The sequence below is a fragment of the Doryrhamphus excisus genome, linkage group LG14, assembly GCF_037039965.1.
Source record: "Doryrhamphus excisus strain RoL-2023G ecotype Guam linkage group LG14, RoL_Dexc_Guam_v1.1, whole genome shotgun sequence".
Lineage (NCBI taxonomy): Eukaryota > Metazoa > Chordata > Actinopteri > Syngnathiformes > Syngnathidae > Doryrhamphus > Doryrhamphus excisus.
The window spans coordinates 14,308,016-14,326,667 of NC_136370.1; the positions used below are offsets into that span (position 1 = coordinate 14,308,016).

The 18,652-nt window shown below is 41.2% G+C and overlaps 2 protein-coding genes across 2 annotated transcripts; both read right to left on the reverse strand.

Moving 5' to 3' along the window:
- Positions 1-211: 211 nt before the first annotated feature.
- On the reverse strand, positions 212-14,785 carry LOC131140388 (uncharacterized). The gene is made up of 12 exons (XM_058090774.2): positions 14,078-14,785; positions 13,664-13,787; positions 11,369-11,950; positions 11,172-11,224; positions 6,168-6,664; positions 5,224-5,317; positions 5,080-5,146; positions 4,940-5,000; positions 4,724-4,820; positions 3,743-3,859; positions 3,242-3,301; positions 212-3,080 (listed from the first exon to the last, which is right to left on the reverse strand). The coding sequence occupies exons 2-12, from the start codon at positions 13,701-13,703 to the stop codon at positions 2,991-2,993; spliced, it is 1,758 nt and encodes a 585-aa protein (XP_057946757.2). The 5' UTR covers positions 13,704-13,787; positions 14,078-14,785; the 3' UTR covers positions 212-2,990.
- Positions 14,786-14,926: 141 nt separating this feature from the next.
- LOC131140389 (uncharacterized) lies at positions 14,927-18,045 on the reverse strand. Its single transcript, XM_058090775.2, has 2 exons — positions 17,848-18,045; positions 14,927-16,931 (listed from the first exon to the last, which is right to left on the reverse strand). The coding sequence occupies exons 1-2, from the start codon at positions 17,896-17,898 to the stop codon at positions 16,644-16,646; spliced, it is 339 nt and encodes a 112-aa protein (XP_057946758.1). The 5' UTR covers positions 17,899-18,045; the 3' UTR covers positions 14,927-16,643.
- Between the last annotated feature and the right edge of the window lie 607 nt (positions 18,046-18,652).

Consider the following 18,652-nt stretch of genomic DNA (forward strand, 5'->3'; position numbering starts at 1 on the left):
GACATAAAAATTAAACTTATAATTGACATTTTTGGCCATATCAATCACTCACCATGCCTAGTGTTCACAGAAAGTATTAATACTGTATCACTGCAATCACTATAAAGTGTTATATGTGTCACCTTCTTGAAAGTCCTCTGTTTGGGTCACTTTATTGTTGTGATGCGACACTTCAGCCTTGACCCTGACAGGGAGGTCTGAGACTACGGTGACAGCCAGCACAGAGGGCGTCCCAGCCGGCAACACTTCAGGTCCCGTCAGCACAAATAATGTCCTGGCACTGTGTGGACAGCCGAGGTCATGGAAGGAAACGGTTGGGTTTTATTTTGCAATGACAAACTATACTTGGGTCCATTTTGTTCATGTTACTTACTCTTGAGTAGAGCCGGTCTGAGCAGAAAAAAGAACTCCCAAACACACGAGGGCCCAAATATCATCCATATTTCTTCCGCCTGCTACTAGAGCGGTGACAGAATTCTCTTGTGGACTCCCAACTGAAAGTGAACGCCACCAACAAGCTCAAGGGAGCTGAGTCTGCCTGAGACAAAAGGCCACCTCTTCTCCCCTGAGGATGCTGTCACATGGTATTGTCATTCATGTCATGCTGGATGTACACACATCCTATATCATATATCGTTTGTTACACAATGGCTGTCATTTCACTCCCTCTTCACAGTACTTTTGCCTGTCGGCAACGTTTTCACCTTTTGTCTATTTGTACAATTTACAGTTGTAGTTATTATTAAATATGCAGACATTACGTTACACTTATATTAAAATCATTGTTTAATTTTTTAATACAACACCATTATATAGTATTGTACCGTGTGGTCAATAACAAGCTTTTTATTGCAAACTACAATGGCTGACAACACCGCCAAAAACACCCCAAGCAACGACACCAGTGCTTCCTTCCTGGTTCCATCACAATGACACGCCTCCATCCCGGTGCATTCAGGGGCCACCCAAAACGGTCAGACATTCCACAACACAACATGTCAACAAAAACACATCAGGGTCGCTACATTATAAATTGTAAAACTGCAATAAGAAGGTAAAGTATATGAAAGAAATTGACTAAAAAGAGAAGTTTGGAAGCAATTGAATGCCAGTGTTTAACCCGCCTTTTGCCCTCCGACTACGGTATACTAACGCGACCTTAGTGAGGATAAGCAGCATTTGATGGAGCAGTTTGGATTTATCCTTACTCGATCTTACCACTAGGTGGTAGCACAGTGCAGGCTAATGTAAAGTCAAACCAGAGTTCTCCACAGCCCACCCAGTGAGACAGACTTCAAGTGTGTATGTAAAACCTGGCTGAACACCCATTACACGTCCATTTGTTTAAATGCTTCTTTAACTGTGCTTGGAAGTGTTTAATTCCTTTTTTTTTTTTTTTTACCAAATACTGGAAACATGTCAGGCTTTATCATTGTTGATAAACACTTTATTCCTTTGGTATTAACACTAGTTACATATTAACACATGTTACAAGAAATGTTTGTCAAATATTTGGCGTGCACCTACTGTATAATCAAGAGTACAAAGTCCATTTTAAGCATGCCAACGGAAGGCATTTGTTGTGCCACTGTTAATGTAATGGATGAGCAAGCCTGTGCAGCCGCCTGGAGTATTTAACATTGTCAACTTTCAATGAAACCACATTCACATTGTGATCACGACTAAGCAGACCTGGACCCTTAAATTCACTGCTCTTGCAACCCAATAAAAGCCATTCATCAATATTCAAAATACATTCTTAACAGACAAAGTGCTTGCATAAGTGCATATTAGGAGATTGCTAAGCTGTACATACGTTAAATGATAAAAACACACATGCAGAACAAAAAATAAATGCAAGTTCGGTAAAAGCTTAATGAATTACAGTACTTCAGTTCAGTACCAGTGTAAAGACATTTACAGCACATGTCAAATATACTAAAAAAATATCTACACTGTTGGCTTTCATTTTGAATATTTCAGAGCCCCGAGTCCTTTTATTACGAGTGTGATTCATGACCCTCAGCCTTTGTTTTGACCAACAAATACAATCCAAATGTATTTTGTTTAGCAGGATTTTAACTTAGAGCACATTAAAGTGTAAGCAATTGAACAATTAACTGCAGATAATAAAAGATGGGTGTATTATGAGTTCAGGTTTTTGTTATTAATGTTAAATGGAAAGAAACTGGTTCAGCAAACAGAAATTTAGCCAGGGTATGCATAGTTTTTGGACATAAATGTATCTTCTACACCAGGGGTGGGCAAATATTTTCACTCGTCGAGTTAACAAAATTGCCCGGGGGGCCAGAACACACACACACACACACACAATTTTATGCTTAGAATTTTCCTTGAATTATTTGTGTAATTTTATCTGTAATCTCTTATCTGTTATACTATCAGCTGTATGTTCTCATGTCCCTTTTTTCTGGAGCACTTTAAACATCAGACCACATCAAACTATGTCATTTAATTTTACAGTTTTGTATTTTTTTTTTTTTTTTACTAAATAAGACGCCCGACTTGCAAGTCATGTTGCCAGTTTTTATGTTAAAAGTTGAAATACTTAGAAAGCAACTGGCGGGCTGGATTCAAACGCTTGGCGGGCCGCATGTGGCCCCTGGGCCGTAGTTTGCCCACGCCTGCTCTACACACATAAAACAATGCTGGTCATCACTCCAATAGAGATATAAACACATTGTCACTCAATTTGTATTATATGTGGAAATATTTCTTCCAGTGTTATGAAACAGCTTGGATAAACAATGGCATAAAGTATACGCTCTACGCCATTATACCACTTTAGGATTTTACACAATCATTTTGACACAAGCCATTCACATTCTATGATGGTTATTGCTTCACTTCAAGGTCAAAAGGCTGCACTTCACAAACATTAGCTGAACTGTGGTCCAAACACTAACTGAGCCATCATCTTAAGACTGTTAATAGTGTATACTGTAGTTTCCCTACTTTGAGACTGCAGACTACATCTCAAAGTGACGATACATGCTCTCCACGTAGCTCAGGACCCTTTGCCAGTCAGGGCCGCCTGTTCGCAGCATCTCCTCTACAGTCTGTTAAACAAAGAGTTTAAGTGATTAACTGAGAAGTGGAATTACTTCACAGACTGTACATATTGTAAAGACAGACTCATAGTCTTTTTAGGATCAACCATCCTAACTAATGTTATCAATAAAGTAACCAATTTTAGGTTCTGAAAGGAAATAAGACTTACCAAAGATCGGGCAATCCCAACAGCCTCGCCTGTCTTGAACGCTAGGTTGAGATTCTCCCTCTGCAACGATACAACAAAGCAAAAAAGCACAACCCAGTGACACATAAGATAAATTAATTCCACCCGTTCAACATCCACTATGAGTCAGGCGACCACATGTTATGATTGATTTAATTAGTTGTGCTGAATCAAGAACTTGATTTATTGGGTTTATTGAGTAATGATTATCATATGTAATTAAAACCAGCACAAAAACGAATAATGTGAGTGTGAATGCTTTTATTATCCTCATGCATTATGATCAGCAATGTGGATGCAGCTCTTACACCAGCTCTCATCAGATTATGCAGGCATACCTAATGAGACGGCTGGTGAGTGTTTCAAATCGTACAAGCATGCAAGTCCTTAAACTGCTTGAAAGCGTTTAGTTGTATTCAAGGCAGATGAATATTACATTTATCTTCAACAAACCCCACCGATATGAAACAGTAACAAGCTTACCTTGTTCTCTGGACTGAGACTGCTGTAGGGGATGTGTGAAGATAGGTAGGTGTGATAAACAGCACAGAATGCAAGGCCATCTACCCAGCTGCTGCTAAAATTGGTGATGTCAATATTCTGGAGAAAATAATGCAAGAGTTCCATTAGCACATAATGACATAATGTGGCATTATTAGGGACAAGATATGGCTGACTCAGTCTTAGACTCAGTGAGACGGACACTGTGGCTATGCTAAAATACAGCATTTTTCGAAGTAAACTACTATACATTAACTACTTATATATGATATGATAATTATGCTACAGTGCTGTGTTTGTACCTTTATTTTTTTTTGGTCTGACAAAATATTCCATTTCACATTCAAGACAAGCTGGACCTTTGGTGTTATTTCCTGTTAAGACTCTCATTTTGGATTTTGAGTGGGAAGTCTTTACTTTCTTTGAGATCAGCTGAGGCTAATGAACATTCAGCGTTATAATTTGCTTCAATTATGAGCTTCATTTAGTTGCTAGATTATTGCTTGTGTCAGATGTGGCTGGAGTGGCGAGTTAATACCATCCTATGCTACCATCCGTTGCCTTTCTTTGAGGTGGTGAACAATGCCACTCCCTGGAAGCTTTTCTCTTTTCGCTAATTAAAGACTTCTACCTGCACTTCACCACTGTCTTTCCATCTCGGGATCATGCAATATACCGTAATGCAACACAAGATTTATTACTACTATTACTAATACATACTTGTTCAAACATTTAGGAGCATACATCCTTTGTTAGCTTCATAACATGTCTAAGAAGTTCAGACTCAAACCAAAACGTACTCAAACTCAATACATTTTTCCTATATGTGTGCATGGAAACCAGTCGATAAAAAAACATTACAAACACAACAAGACACACGTAACACAAAAAATACACAAAACAAGGTTCCAGTGTACCCACTTGAAGAGTCTACTATTTATCAAAGACAGGTATTAGGCTTACTTTGTAGCCTTGTGTTTGACTCTGACACCAACGTAGCAGTGAGTTCCTCTTCGAGCCTCCATGGCGACGCAGGAGCAGATTGAAACCATCCTGAGACCTGAACAGGAGGACAAGAGCTTCAGATCTGCTTCTTACATTTTGTTATATCGCTCAAATGTAAAAGTAAAGTAATATATTTAGGATTGAATAGAAAGCTTAATGGGAATTAACGGTCACCTGGTTGGTGGAAGCTCCGTGAGGGTTGAGTTGTACTTGTTTAAAGATTCCTCAGTTTTTCCTGCAATAAAAAGTAATCACAAAATTTAAATACAAAACATCCTTACTAGAATGGATGACATAATAACAAAAACATATACCTGTATCTATATTGGGCCTGCTGTCTTGTCGGTCCAAACTTCTACGTCCTCTAAGGTGCCCCAAATTCTTAAAAAGTATACATAAAAATATCTTTTAAAGCATTTTTTTAATGTAAACATATATTTTTTTAAAGTAAACCAGACCTTGTTTGCAGATTGAGCTGTGACAATGGTAGGCTGGGAAGTTCCATTCTGTAATGTGACAGAATCTGAGGATGCTGGTAATCTTGATAGACTTCTGTAGTGTTATGATACATTAAGAGATTTACAACAATTAAAATAAAACAAAACAATGGAATGTCATATATAGACACAACACAACACAACCAGCATTACAAGCAGTCGCTATACACTGAAAGTGTCCATTTACATATTACAAATAATTTCCACACACATTTCAAGGTTTGTATTTGGTTGAATGGCTTTTTCCTTATTACCTGAGACTAGAACAGTGCTTTTCAATTATTTTCTGTCATTAAGGGACAGAATTTTTTTTTGTCATCCACCCCCGATTTGAAATACTAAAGAAACTTATAATATTTATACATTTATCTGTACTGTAACTCCGGTTTCCTCCCACATTCCAAAAACATGCTAGGTTAATTGGTGACTCCAAATTGTCCATAGGTATGAATGTGAGTGTGAATGGTTGTTTGTCTATATGTGCCCTGTGATTGGCTGGCGACCAGTCCAGGGTGTACCCCGCCTCTCGCCCTGAAGACGGCTGGGATAGGCTCCAGCACCCGCTGTGACCCTTGTGAGGATAAGCGGTAGAAAATTAATGAATGAATGTCATTTAAAATGTGGGGTACATCATTTGGAGTATAACTGTATAAGTGTTAGGACCAAGAAATACAAATGGTTGCTTCCTGCTTCCTGATGGCAGGAATTTATTTACATGCATGAGACACCAGAATCCCCCAAACCAAAAATGACACCGGCAACCGTATTTCCTCAAACATCCTCCACGACCCCAACATGTTAAAGGCTGGCATCACTTCTACTTAATGCTTAATATTGTTATACTCTCTTGTATCTATTAGTTTTTGTATGGGCGGCATAGTGGAATAGTGGTTAGGATATCTCACCTTGACCTCACAGCAGGTGCGGTTTTTCGTGTCTCACCGAATCGCACCTCCTCCACTCTTCTTTCCTCATTGGTTACATTTCTAAGGTATCTTTTAGTGACAGCTGTACTCTCCTCTCTGGCAACATTCTTCATGGCATCATTCGGGCTCCCCGCCTGCTGGTACACCCCCCTCTCTCTGCCTCTCTGGCTCCCTTCGTTGACATCACAGTTCTTCAGAGGTTCTGTCTTCTCTCCTTCTTGGATATTTATTTTGTCTGTAGTCTGACTCAGAGTAGTCAGCCTCCGCCTGCTCTCCTCCAACTCCCCTCTCAAAGAGAGAAGCTGCATGTCAGCCTCCTTTTGTCGATGCTGGGCAGCGGCTAGTTCTCTTTCCACATCTTTATGAGCCGTCCGGAGCGCCGTCAGCTCCTCTTCGGTCTCGGCTCTGAGACGGTCAGCTACTGATACTGCTACCTGAAGGTCAGCCTGGAATTGCAGCCATTCTGTACGCTCTGTCTGAAAAGACAAATAGATGCGTTAGGTGCATTGACTGCTACAAAGTGGATATACTATATTACTGTTTTTACTCAAATTTTATTATATCAATGTCAACTAAATTATGTGGAGGGATGTTGCAGGAACCCACATGACTTCTCGTCCTATACCAGTTTCTAACTACCCACTTTTTAATGAACACTATGAAAGTGTAAAACGATTGATCACAGCTTCTTTTCTAACTATCTTGTCCATCTTTTTAGACTGTTAAATTTTGTTAAACCCGAAGACAGCTGGGATAGGCTCCAGCACCCCCCGCAACCCTCGTGAGCACAAGCGGTAGAAAATGAATGAATGAATGAATACAGTAACGCTCACTACAACAAAAGGGAGGAATTCACCACTAACTGGGATTATTGTTTAGCCATGGCACGGAGGTGTGCTTATTGGGCGCTGTTATTTCATTCATTCCTTCATTTTCCTATCGCTAATCCTGTTCTTCGTCACTTGTGAGCTGGAGCCTATCCCAGCTGACTTTGGATGACATACAGGGTACACCCCGGACTGGTCAGAAGTCAACCACAGACATTTATTATGTATATATGTACATAATGTACACCAACAGACAATTTGGACCATTCAATTAACATCCGTGTTTGTGGACTGGACCAATCCAGGGTGTACACCGCTTCTTGCCCAAAGACAGCTGGGATAGGCTCCAGCCCGTGACCCTCGTGAGGATAAGCGGTATAGAAAATTGATGAATGGATGGTTTGTCCACTATGCTGCAAGTGTTGTTGTTTGATGTATAATATATGAGTATCATCTACTATCACTAGTAGAGAACAATGGGAATTAAATGGCACTGCAAGCCCTGACAAGCAAACAGGGAGGGACTTTTCCACAGGAAGTGAACTATGTAAAAAATGTCTCTACTCGCCAAAATGTTCAAAACAAAGAAACGTTAACAATAAAGTGAAAGTGATTACAGGATAGCCAACAATACTTTTGATGATAATCATGCTGAAACAGTTTAGTGTTATTTATGATCATGTGATTTAAATAAAAAAAAAAAAAAAAAAAGGAAGCACCAACTGGTGTCTGCTCCAGCTACCGGTTTAAAAGAAGCAAGAAATAAAAGGAAGGGAGGTACATATTTAATGAAGCCAGCAGACGCACTGAAAGGCAATATCAGCCAGAGGGTTTAGAAGCATGGTTGGGGAGCACAGAGGTTAGAGAGGTGAGTAATTAGATGAAGAAAGGATGGAGATGCGGAGGAGGAAGTAATATCCGAGCCAAGTCGATGTTCTCTCTTCTGACCAGTGACTCAAGAACACAGCTGGACCTGATTAAAGTCTACAGACACACACACACACACACACACACACACACACACATCTCACATTTCTTTTCTCTTCCCCGCACACACATTCCTTATTCTTGAGCCTCACCGCCAAACCCCATGATCATTTTATCTGTATTGTTTGGCATTCCCGTTCTAGTCGGGGAAACATGTCAAACAGCAGGATTCATTCTTAGTTCTATATTAAGCACAACAAAAAAAAACCCAATGCGGATCTTGTCTTCACATAGTCGTGCTTATCTGGCCATGAACGCTCCAACTGGAGCAAGTCTGTTTAAGGAAACAGGAAGGGGTGCTCCTCAGTTCACACTGAGATAAGGGTGTGGATTGTCAAGAGACACACACACACACACACACACACACACGGAAGAGCTATGACCCATGGCTCACAGCAAGACCAGATGTGGTGTGTGTACACATAAACACACACATCTAGTTCCACATCTGAATTTCTGATGGGGAAAGCGATATTGTTCAATCCATCTGTCCCTAGTTGTCTCCCCCACCCAAGCTCTCGATCTCTCTCTGACACTTACTTGGAGAAACATCTAAAACTCTTCTCACTCTGCGGTATGCATTCAAAAATGATTGAATACCGTCTCACCACCAAACTGCATACCTCCACTAAATGGACATGAAAGTGAAAGGGGGCCCAAGTCAATGCCATGTCTTCCACACTGCATAATTCACCGTTTTCACATTCAACATCGCAGATGCCTCCTTCTAGTCTAGACAGCGTCGTTTAAATGATAAAGCGAGTAAATAACGACCAAGATCATTCTACAAATTTTCAAAAGAGCAATCACCTGGAACTCATTCTAGAGCTGTTTGGAAATACAGTATATATTCATTGATATGGTCAAAGGCATTGGGACACCTGGCCCTTACAGGAAGTGAATGTGGTTCAGTTTTCTGTGAAGACACTCCACAAGATTTTAGAGTGCATCTATAGGAATGTGTGTCCATTCATTAAAAACATTTGTTTTATTGACCAGCAAGAGTACTTAGACAATCACAAGCTGTACACTGACTACTTTAACTTTTCAAGTTTTTAGGAGTATGGCTAATTTCATATCACAGTAATTTTCCAAGTATTGCTATAGGAAGACATAGTTCCATTCATCCATTTTCTATACCGTTTATCCTCACCAGGGTCGCGGGCATGCTGGAGCCTATCCCAGCTATCTTCAAACGAGAGGCGGGGTACTTTTTAACAAAAAAAAAACAGTAACACATCAGACAGAAGACTGATTACCCTCATTCAAGTCATGTGACCCAATATTGTAGTTCATACTGTGTAGTCAACAACTGAAATAAATTAAATCATAAAAGAAAGGGGTATTAAAATATATAGGCTTTTAATAAAAATATATTTCCAAGTGGAACATCCTAGAAATAAAGTCAAGGGGATGGGGGTGAAAGGAGGGGAAACCAACAATGTAGTACATTTTTGAGCTGCTGTGCTCAGGAATGAGCGGTTGGATGTCTGATGGACAAATTGAAGAAAAGCCAAAGAGAGGCACCACAGGGGAAGAAGAAAGCAAAAATCATCTGCACTCTTAAAAGACATTCACTGCATGTGTTATGTATTTGTGAGCTCTGTCTCACGTGTGCAACAGACACAAAAACAAATGGCCAGTGAGGGCGAGCGCTTCGGCCTTCAGCCGCCTCCTCTTGCTCACCACACGGAACAAAACAAAACAAGTTTTGTCTCCTGAACAGCCCATTGTGAACACTCCTCCTCCACACTGCCGTACCCACTCCCCTTCCACCCGCTCCTCACAAAAAGGCTCCCAGGACAGCAGAGCAGACTGAGTGGGTTCATAAAGTCAGGCTTTGCAACGTCAATTGGCCCAGTGAGGGCCCATGTAAACACAGTGTTGGATTGCCTCAGTTTCTAATACACTGCTACCTTTCGGTGCTTTGTGCTGGCCCATGCACGGATTATATTTGCAAGCTTCTTTCGTGGTGTGGGAAAGTGAAAAGGAGACAAAGTGTAGATATTGACAAGAGAAAATGAACAACAAACATGCGAGCAAGAGCCCTCAATCTGCCATGTGCATTGCGTGGATACCGCGAAACAGTCCAACAGGTCATATTTGCAGTAACATTATAACATCAATAACGTGAACGTGCAAAAAGAAGCTATCTGCAGTTGAAAACTTCAAAACCAAATGTTCTCAACTTAAATACATTCACAAAAGATGAGTTCCTTTGTAAGTGCTTGCAACCTAAATTACAAAAAACAAGCACTCACATAGAGAAGAGCTAAGAAGGGAGGTCCTGCTTTGGGTCGTATTCCAGCTGTTGTAACCTGTAGGAAGCTGTGAGCCTCCAGATGCTATCCTAAGGGAGTGGTCACAATTGGAACCAGGAAATCACCGCAGATTAGCTTTAGATATGATGGATACATCTAGGAAACGCTTGTGAACATGTCTTCCTAATGTGATGGAATTTCTGTCGGTGCACTTAATACGTACAGAGACAGAAAAACAATACGTAGTATGTACTGTATGTATGCTGACGATGATAAACCCAAAGGAACATAAATCAAGGAAAATGATAAAAATACATCTGAAGAGATTAAGTGAACAAAACTATACAAAAAAAAGTCTGGGGTATGCTGGAACCTATCCCAGCTGTCTTCGGGCGAGAGGCGGGGTACACCCTGGACTGGTGGCCAGCCAATCACAGGGCACATATAGACAAACAACCATTCACACTCACATTCATACCTATGGACAATTTGGCGTCACCAATTAACCTAGCATGTTTTTGGAATGTGGGAGGAAACCGGAGTACCCGGAGAAAACCCACGCATGCACGGGGAGAACATGCAAACTATCATGCAAAAATGGCAGAGGGTGGAATTGAACTCTCGTCTCTTAGCTGTGAGGCCTGCACACTAACCACTCCCCCACTAACCACTCCCGTGCGGCTACAATACAAAAAATAATCCATGAAACCAGAAAGACTGTTTCATGCTCTGACAAGATAGAAAGGAGAAACCAGTTATCACGTTCTGAGTTGGAAAATGTTTTCATTCTGGTTGGTGTTGGTTTTTTTTTTAAAAGGTGCATTTACTAGATATTTACACTAGGTACTAGCTTTTACCCCATCAGTGTATTGATTCACAGTTTCAGCCATCCTCCATGCATATCTCACCTGCATTGTACTCTTCAAATTCTTCACTTCAACCTGGAGGCATTTCAGCATCTCTGATGGAGTAGAAATGTCAGATAATGTCAAATGCAAACAAAACCAAAGGGGAAAAAGGTCAAATAAGTGTTTGTTCTTCTCAAAATAGGACAATTTGTAATAAAACAAAATATTAGAGTAGTCAAATGTTTTGCAGCTCTTACCTGTGATGTTTGTGGGCCCATCCTGACTGACGGAGATCCCCAGTGTTGTCCGACATTCCTCTAGCAGTGTCTCCAGTTCCTTTGCCTGGATGTCTCCAGCCTCCGGACGGTCTCTCTCCAGCAGAGACCGACTCAGGCCGCTATCTCTCTCTCTCCATTTTGGCCCAGAAGAGCTGCACACAACCGGTGAGGAGCTACATGGAGTAGATGGACTCTTTGATGGGCTGACAGGTACGGGCCGAGGGGTAGAAGAAGAAGGAGCCCCGTTCTTTGCCACCGTAATATGTCCTATCGCTGCTACTGTACTGTCTGGCTTGGTGGCCACCGGACTGGCTCCTGAAGCAGCTGAGGAACTGTTTGAGTTGAGTCGTGAAGGAGGAGGCCTCCACTCAGGTGTAGGAATGGCAGAACTTGGCTGTGATCTCTTCACGCTGGACGATGTAAACACTGATACTGGAGGTGAAGATGAAATGGGATATTTAGCTGATGAGGGAGGTAGGAGATGAGGGACACCAGGTACAGGTCCAGGTACGTCACTTTGTGGGGAGGCAGGAGGAGTGTGGAAACTCTCCAAGTGGTTACCTAAAAGAAATAATATGATTTTTGAAAGAAAGCATATGAGTTGCTTGGCACGACCTTCTGATCCATGTTTTTTTTAAACAATATTTAATAGACAATTTCTGTGTCGTAAAATGACTAGAAACAGATCACTCTGATTTGACTCTCAATATGTAGGCTCGCTATGATGTGCTGATAACCTAACCTGTGTAACAGTCTGCACTTAATACTCTTATTTGGCATTTTGACGTGGTGAAAGCAATTGTCAGCAATTAGACCCAACTTAAAAACAGCTATGTAATATTTTTGTAGTTTTTGCAACTGAGATTAATACCTAGCTTAGTTTAACAGCATAAATTACCTGCATGTATACATATAAAACAAACAAAGGACATACACTGAAGTAAATCATATAAAAAGACCACTTTGATCTATTTTACCAACGTAATCCTTATTTTTGCGGGCTGCACGGCGGTTGAGTGGTTACAACGTAGGCTTCTCAGCTAGGAGACCCAAGTTCAATTCCAACCTTGGCCATCTCTGTGTGGAGTTTCCACATTCTCCCCACATTCCAAAAACATGCTAGGTTAATTGGCGACTCCAAATTGTCCATAGGTATGAATGTGAGTGTGAATGGTTGTTTGTCTATATGTGCCCTGTGATTGGCTAGCGACCATGTCCAGGGTGTACCCCGCCTCTCGCCTGAAGACAGCTGGGATAGGCTCCAGCATCCCCCATGAGGATAAGCGGTAGAAAATGAATGAATCCTTATTTTCCCTCATTAGGTGAATGGAGTCTAGTTGTCTATCCAAATATTCTATAAATAACTGCACCTGTGAAAATATAAAGCAATAATAATCAGCAAGGGAGTATAAAAACATATTTTGAGCAGCGTGGGAAGGACGACACAAAAGGAGTGACAATCACCCAGCTAGTGTGTGAATCACCAGGCAATGATGTCATGGAGGAACGATGGGAGAAAACCACTTTAGTGGTCACTCGTCTGGCACGTTGACACTGAAAATACCAATTCATTGAGCTGCTCATGTCACTGGGAATACTTTCACGGGGAGGCTGCACATGAACAATGTTGGGCAACAGTCACAAAACCACATAATTCTGGAACAAACAACTGCAGCAAACTGAACAATGGAGTCACTAATCACAACTCATAAATGACTGAGCATCATTTCTCTTTTTTTCATTGCCCTTGTTTGGACAAAAGCTGTGCTCTGCTTGTAAAAAGAAAGGATTTCATTTTAAATGATGTGATAGCAGCAACTATGCATACACGACCTCATTGGAAAAGAATGAGTGGATTGTTTAATAAGTTTCTCAAGCCACCCTTCCCTTTTATTTCTTCATTCCAAACCTTAATGTGCTCGCCCATCCATGCTCATGGGTGGCAGACTGACTGAGTAAATGTGTGTAATGAGGTTTGTGTGTGTGCGAGTGTGAGCGAGCGTGGATGTCAGACAGCATTAAGCCTTTATGATTAATCTGCTGCCCTTGTGCCGAGCTGGGGAATTCTGCCGATTCATCACAGCTGGCCCGATGGATCACATGGGGGACAGGAGGAGAATGACCACTAACTGAGCAACACACATAGGAGGGCTGCCAAGATTCTGGCCTCTTTGTTGCTTTTGTTTCCTTCTAATCTACAATGCACCATCCAGCGTGTGTACTATGTATATATACGTATATATATCTATATATATACATACATGAATGACCTACCTGTGAGCCCATGGCTGTCCTTGCTTGAAAGGTTCCCCATCCTGCTGTAAACCTGGCCACTGATGGGCCCTGCTGGTGCTTTGCTTCCCTGCCCAGCCCAGATCAAAGTGGCAGTGGGGGTGACCTGCACATACATAGAGCACATCCGGTCGAGATGATTGATGAGGCCCCACAGTTTGGTCACTGTATGCAAACTGAGAGATAAACTCAGTGACTTCTCGAAACTCATTCACTTCTAATCAGAATTTAACACAATGACATCTGAGCGTACTGCATAGACATTTCACGCTTCATATCATCTATTAAATTAAATACGGTTACTTTACTCTATCTTTAAAGTGACTTCTAAATGACTTACTTAAGTCAAACTGTATGCAGCAACTTAAGAAAGGAATATAATAAATAGACACAAACCCTCGAAAGTGGATCACTAATCCAAGAAATCCGCCTGTTGTAGTTTGATCAACTCTTCACAACACTTTCCTTTGTAGCAACGCTTCGCTCAGTCTCCTCCACATGTGACTACATCGCCTTTTAAAACTTTTTATCCCATTCTGTTTTTAGAAACAATCCAAATCTTCCAGCAAACTCTCGCTGTAACCCCGACAGTGAAGCACCGAGCTAAATAAAACAAGGCAAACCCAACGAGTGCCCGCCTGCGAGGATATCCGCTAAAAAAAGAAGCCACCAGAGGGCGCGGGTGAGCTACTTGAGGGTGAATAATACATGTGTCAATGGAGGGCAGACACAGTGCAGGTTTTCTCTCCAACCGGTTTCTCCTGCACGTAATTGAATTGATGAGCTCCTTCCTTCACATTGAAGGAGGTGCTGATCATTAAAATCACCTGCTTTAGTCACCGACTAGAAAAAAAAAACTTGCAGTGGCACAATTCTGACACCCCTGGAATGAAGAAACTTGTTGCTTGCTGACTCAACGTTGGTTGGCGTCATTGTGATGCTTTTCAAATGGGGGGGGTCATGGGGTCAAACATGTCACTACAAGTTGCACACCGTTATAAATGACACTTTGTTATGAAGTCCAAATCCATTAATCACATGATATCCTATAGCTCTTTGGTTGATAATTCAAACAGTGCTGTTATTGGTATATCAGTATTGATATCAGATTGATACAAGCATTATGAGATTGGTATTTTTAAGCTCTTCTTCATTGATTTTCTCAAAGATAATAGTTTATATAATTAAATATTGCTATTCATATGAATATGATTATGAATTACAGCCAACAGCAGTGCAGGAAGCTTGAATTATACTTTTTATTTCACACTGAATTTCTGACATTACATTTGTATCATCTAAAGGGCACAGCTGAAGTCAACTTTAGGTAGACTCATCCATACAGCAATAGAGTGACACCTACACAATTTAAGAGACACAACCTGGAAGAAAACACTCCCTATATTGTATGTATTCCATTTTTTCAGTGCACATCTTTGACAGTAAACCCTCATAAACAGACAAGCAGTGAGTGAAGCAGTTTGCTGCAGAGGCACAGCCCAAGGTCTCTCCTCCCCAACTGGAATGATTGAGATCAATAGGTTCATTCAGAGCTCCACGCTCACTCTAAAACACTGCAGTGCCAACAAAAAAAAAAAAATTTGAGTTGGGCAGAATCAGCCAGGTACACTACTTAACTTGCAACCCATCCCATATTGACTGCAATCCTCTGAGAGAGCATTGAATGAGAGTCTATGTCCGTCAGACAATGCAATACATATTGTACAAGTTTCCTCTCTGATGAATATGTTACTGGGAGACCAACAATTATAAACATCTTTACAGGTGGTAGTCTTGTTCCAATTTTTCAACGTCCATTGCTGATCGGATTATGGACTTTGTCTTTGTGTCCGAGTTATATGGACTTCACAAAGTCTGCAATTGTCTCTCCAAAAACTCCCAACCTGTTACAACTAGTTATGAGTCGAGTTTAGTCAGACAGGAAAGCCTCATTGTGTAGCACAGAAGAAGCATCCCTGTGGTCTGCGGTCCTGTCTATGTAAAACTCTTCGCTTTGAATCAGTCTGACTGTTAGACCCTGTGCTCTCCCTAAGGCACAGCACACATTCTCAACCACACTCAATGCCTCGCCAAATTACATGCCCCCTCTTTTCAATGACTTCATTTCATTGGTGTGAACACAAACAAAAACACCAACGCAACATCATTCAAATCCATGTATGGCAGTGAGACAATTGGTGGACATTGCAGGGAGAAAGGTACAATGTTTGGATGCACAGGGACTGTGTATCTCTTAAGAGTGACAGACACATTGTAAACCAGATTAGAGGTTTTGTGGTTTGCCACCTGGCTTAATCCTGCGCTCTACATTGCATGTCACTATCATGTAATCCGGTAAAAACAACAGTACGTTGCCACTTCCTGGTATTCATTACCATCATCCTGATCAAGGTTCTAACAATGGGTTGCTAATTGGGTTACAAAGATTACCTCCAACCTCCACATTGTCCTTAACAGTTTTAGCCAGATCAATTGAGAGGTTTTGCTCATGGATGGTACTGCTTTATTCAGAGGTCTTCAGAATGGGATAGGTTGGGTTGATTCTTCTTGGGGAGGTGAGGTCACTTAGCCAAATTATCTGTGCATAAAGGACAACTGCCAAGCTTTAGTCCCTTTTTGCGTCATCCAAAAGTCATACAATGTCTCTATGTTAAACATAAGCAAACTACATTGAGCAATAAGTGGGCCTGCGAAGGAAATGATACACTACTGTTAGAGATAAAGATGTTATTTCCTCATATTGCATAAACTACAGAATTCCACAAAACTAATGTTACATCCGACTTCCTGTCAGCACACATGTTGACTCATCCAGATACCCACACTCATATGTCATCAGAGAGCACAAGGGCCTCATTTACACAATGGGCCAGCATAGCTCCAATCTTCAACATTCACAAGTGTGGTTACTGAGAATCAACCTATGGCGACCAATCTTATTTTAAACAAACTTCTGGCCAACAAAGGAGGGTGGGGAGATCTCCTGGCAGGCTCCGGCCCTGTAGGTGGCATCCAGGAAGGGGGTCCTATGGGCAGCAGCGCCCGCCATGGTGGCGTCAGTGTGCGAGCCAACCCACTGTAGCACACGGCTGGAAGGCCGGTGGTAGAGAGCCAACTGCCTGCAGCTGTAGCCACACATCCCAATCCCCACAGCTCCTAAGAGCATAGCCATGCCAGGCATGGTCTTCTCAGGGGGTCGCACCACACATACATTATGGTAGGCTTGGGTCTGAAAGAAAAAAGAAGACAAATCAATCAAAGTGTTGGCGTCCAAAACACAATACTCACGAAAAAAATATATTATCCAGGGGTTCAGTGAATCCAGATTATTTTGTAACTTTTTGCCGAAGTATGAACTCCATCACATGACCCTCAAAGTACTCACCTCAGGTATCTGCCCCATTCAGTGCACCATTAGATTTAGACCCATCTAACTTCTATTTACCGCATCTCTTTGAGCAAACAAAAAAACAATTTCCTGTACAGTCCTTTCACAATAATAAAGTGTTGAAAATAATAGAAACCTCATATTTTCCAACGGCGCCGTGTCACAGTCAGTTAAAAAGCCATTCCTGTTGCTCACTCACCCAATTGTTATTGCCATTTACAACTCAATGGGCTGTCACGGACTCAGACTTCTTCATTGTTTCTGTCGCCAAAAAGCTAATTATGTGACATGAACTAAAGCAAAATGCATCCTATAAACAGGGAAAATGTAGCATGGATCGACTAACTGTATATAGTGTGATGAGTATGCATTTCATTGCATTTGCATAGGTCATGCCGTTGATACACCACACCATATAACAGGCTACCTGATGGCATCACAATGCTTAGTTTATACTTAGGTGATGTACTTAGCCACGGGCTAAGCCTAAGTGTGTGCCTATAAAACCACTACATTGAAAGCAGTGATTACATCAGCCTTAAAGAACTACTCAATGGACCAGTGTAGACCAAGCAATCACCATGTAACCTGAACTTTAAATGGAAATGTGCAGGGGGGTCCTTTTTGGGCATAAATCACGGTGAACACTTTGACACACCCAGAGGACTTCAACACTATGAAAACGTAGACCATACAATTTGACTTCCACCAGAATTATATATGCAGAACATTCAAAACAACCAAAAACAAAACTCACCTGCAGTAATCTGATGTAGCCTGGTGTGAGTCTTTGGAGTCGGAAAAACATTTTCCCAATGTTGAGAATTGAAGAAGCTCCCCTTCCTGGCCTCCCAGGAGGGGAAACCCACTGACAGAGGGTCTGCCTGAGTGCGTGTGGTCACTTCAGCCTGTGTTCAGGTATCTGGTTCAAGGCGAACTTGTCTACCTTGATAATGTCTCCTTATATAACAGGCTGCAAGCAGTTGGTGTTTCTAAGGGGATTAAAAGGACTTGGCATACTGGGGCCAAGAAGTAAACAGAAACATGGCTGATCCCAGTACAGTATACACAAAGTAGGAGACACTTGAAAAAAATTGTTATACAGTAACTCCTCACTTATCACGGTTACGTGGTTCCAGATACTGTACATTTTTAAAGCCCTCTACACCTTAAATAACATCCCTACAGTCACTTTAACGTTTGTATTACTCAATAATGGAATATAATCCGGGAAAATAAGCCATTTAAGTCATAAATGCTTACGTGTGTCGCAATAAACGTGTTCCAGATGTGTAGACAAGACGTGACGTTGGGGGTTCAGAGTTGAGTTTTAGCTATATATTCTGACATAACTTACTGTCAATAATTTTTTACCCTTGATTCATTTTAATTGTTCTTTAACTGGATGGAATAATTGTAAAAAGGACACATTTCATGAATTAAATTGGGTTTGAATTTATTTGGGATTTTTCTCAAAATCACACCGGGTCAAAATTATACAGATTTAAATACAGCATATAAATATGCCACCAGTCATACTTCTCAACCTGATGGTTTTGTGG

Excerpts from the sequence above, each read along its gene's own strand:
- LOC131140388 (XM_058090774.2), bottom strand. The coding sequence starts at position 13,703 with ATGGGGAACCTTTCAAGCAAGGACAGCCATGGGCTCACAG. Across the intron at positions 6,665-11,171 it reads ATTTGAAGAGTACAATGCAG|ACAGAGCGTACAGAATGGCT; the intron begins GTGAGATATGCA and ends TTGTCTTTTCAG. Across the intron at positions 3,302-3,742 it reads GTCTCAGTCCAGAGAACAAG|AGGGAGAATCTCAACCTAGC; the intron begins GTAAGCTTGTTA and ends GTATCGTTGCAG.
- LOC131140389 (XM_058090775.2), bottom strand. The coding sequence starts at position 17,898 with ATGTTTTTCCGACTCCAAAGACTCACACCAGGCTACATCAGATTACTG. Across the intron at positions 16,932-17,847 it reads GCTACATCAGATTACTGCAG|ACCCAAGCCTACCATAATGT; the intron begins GTGAGTTTTGTT and ends TTTTTCTTTCAG.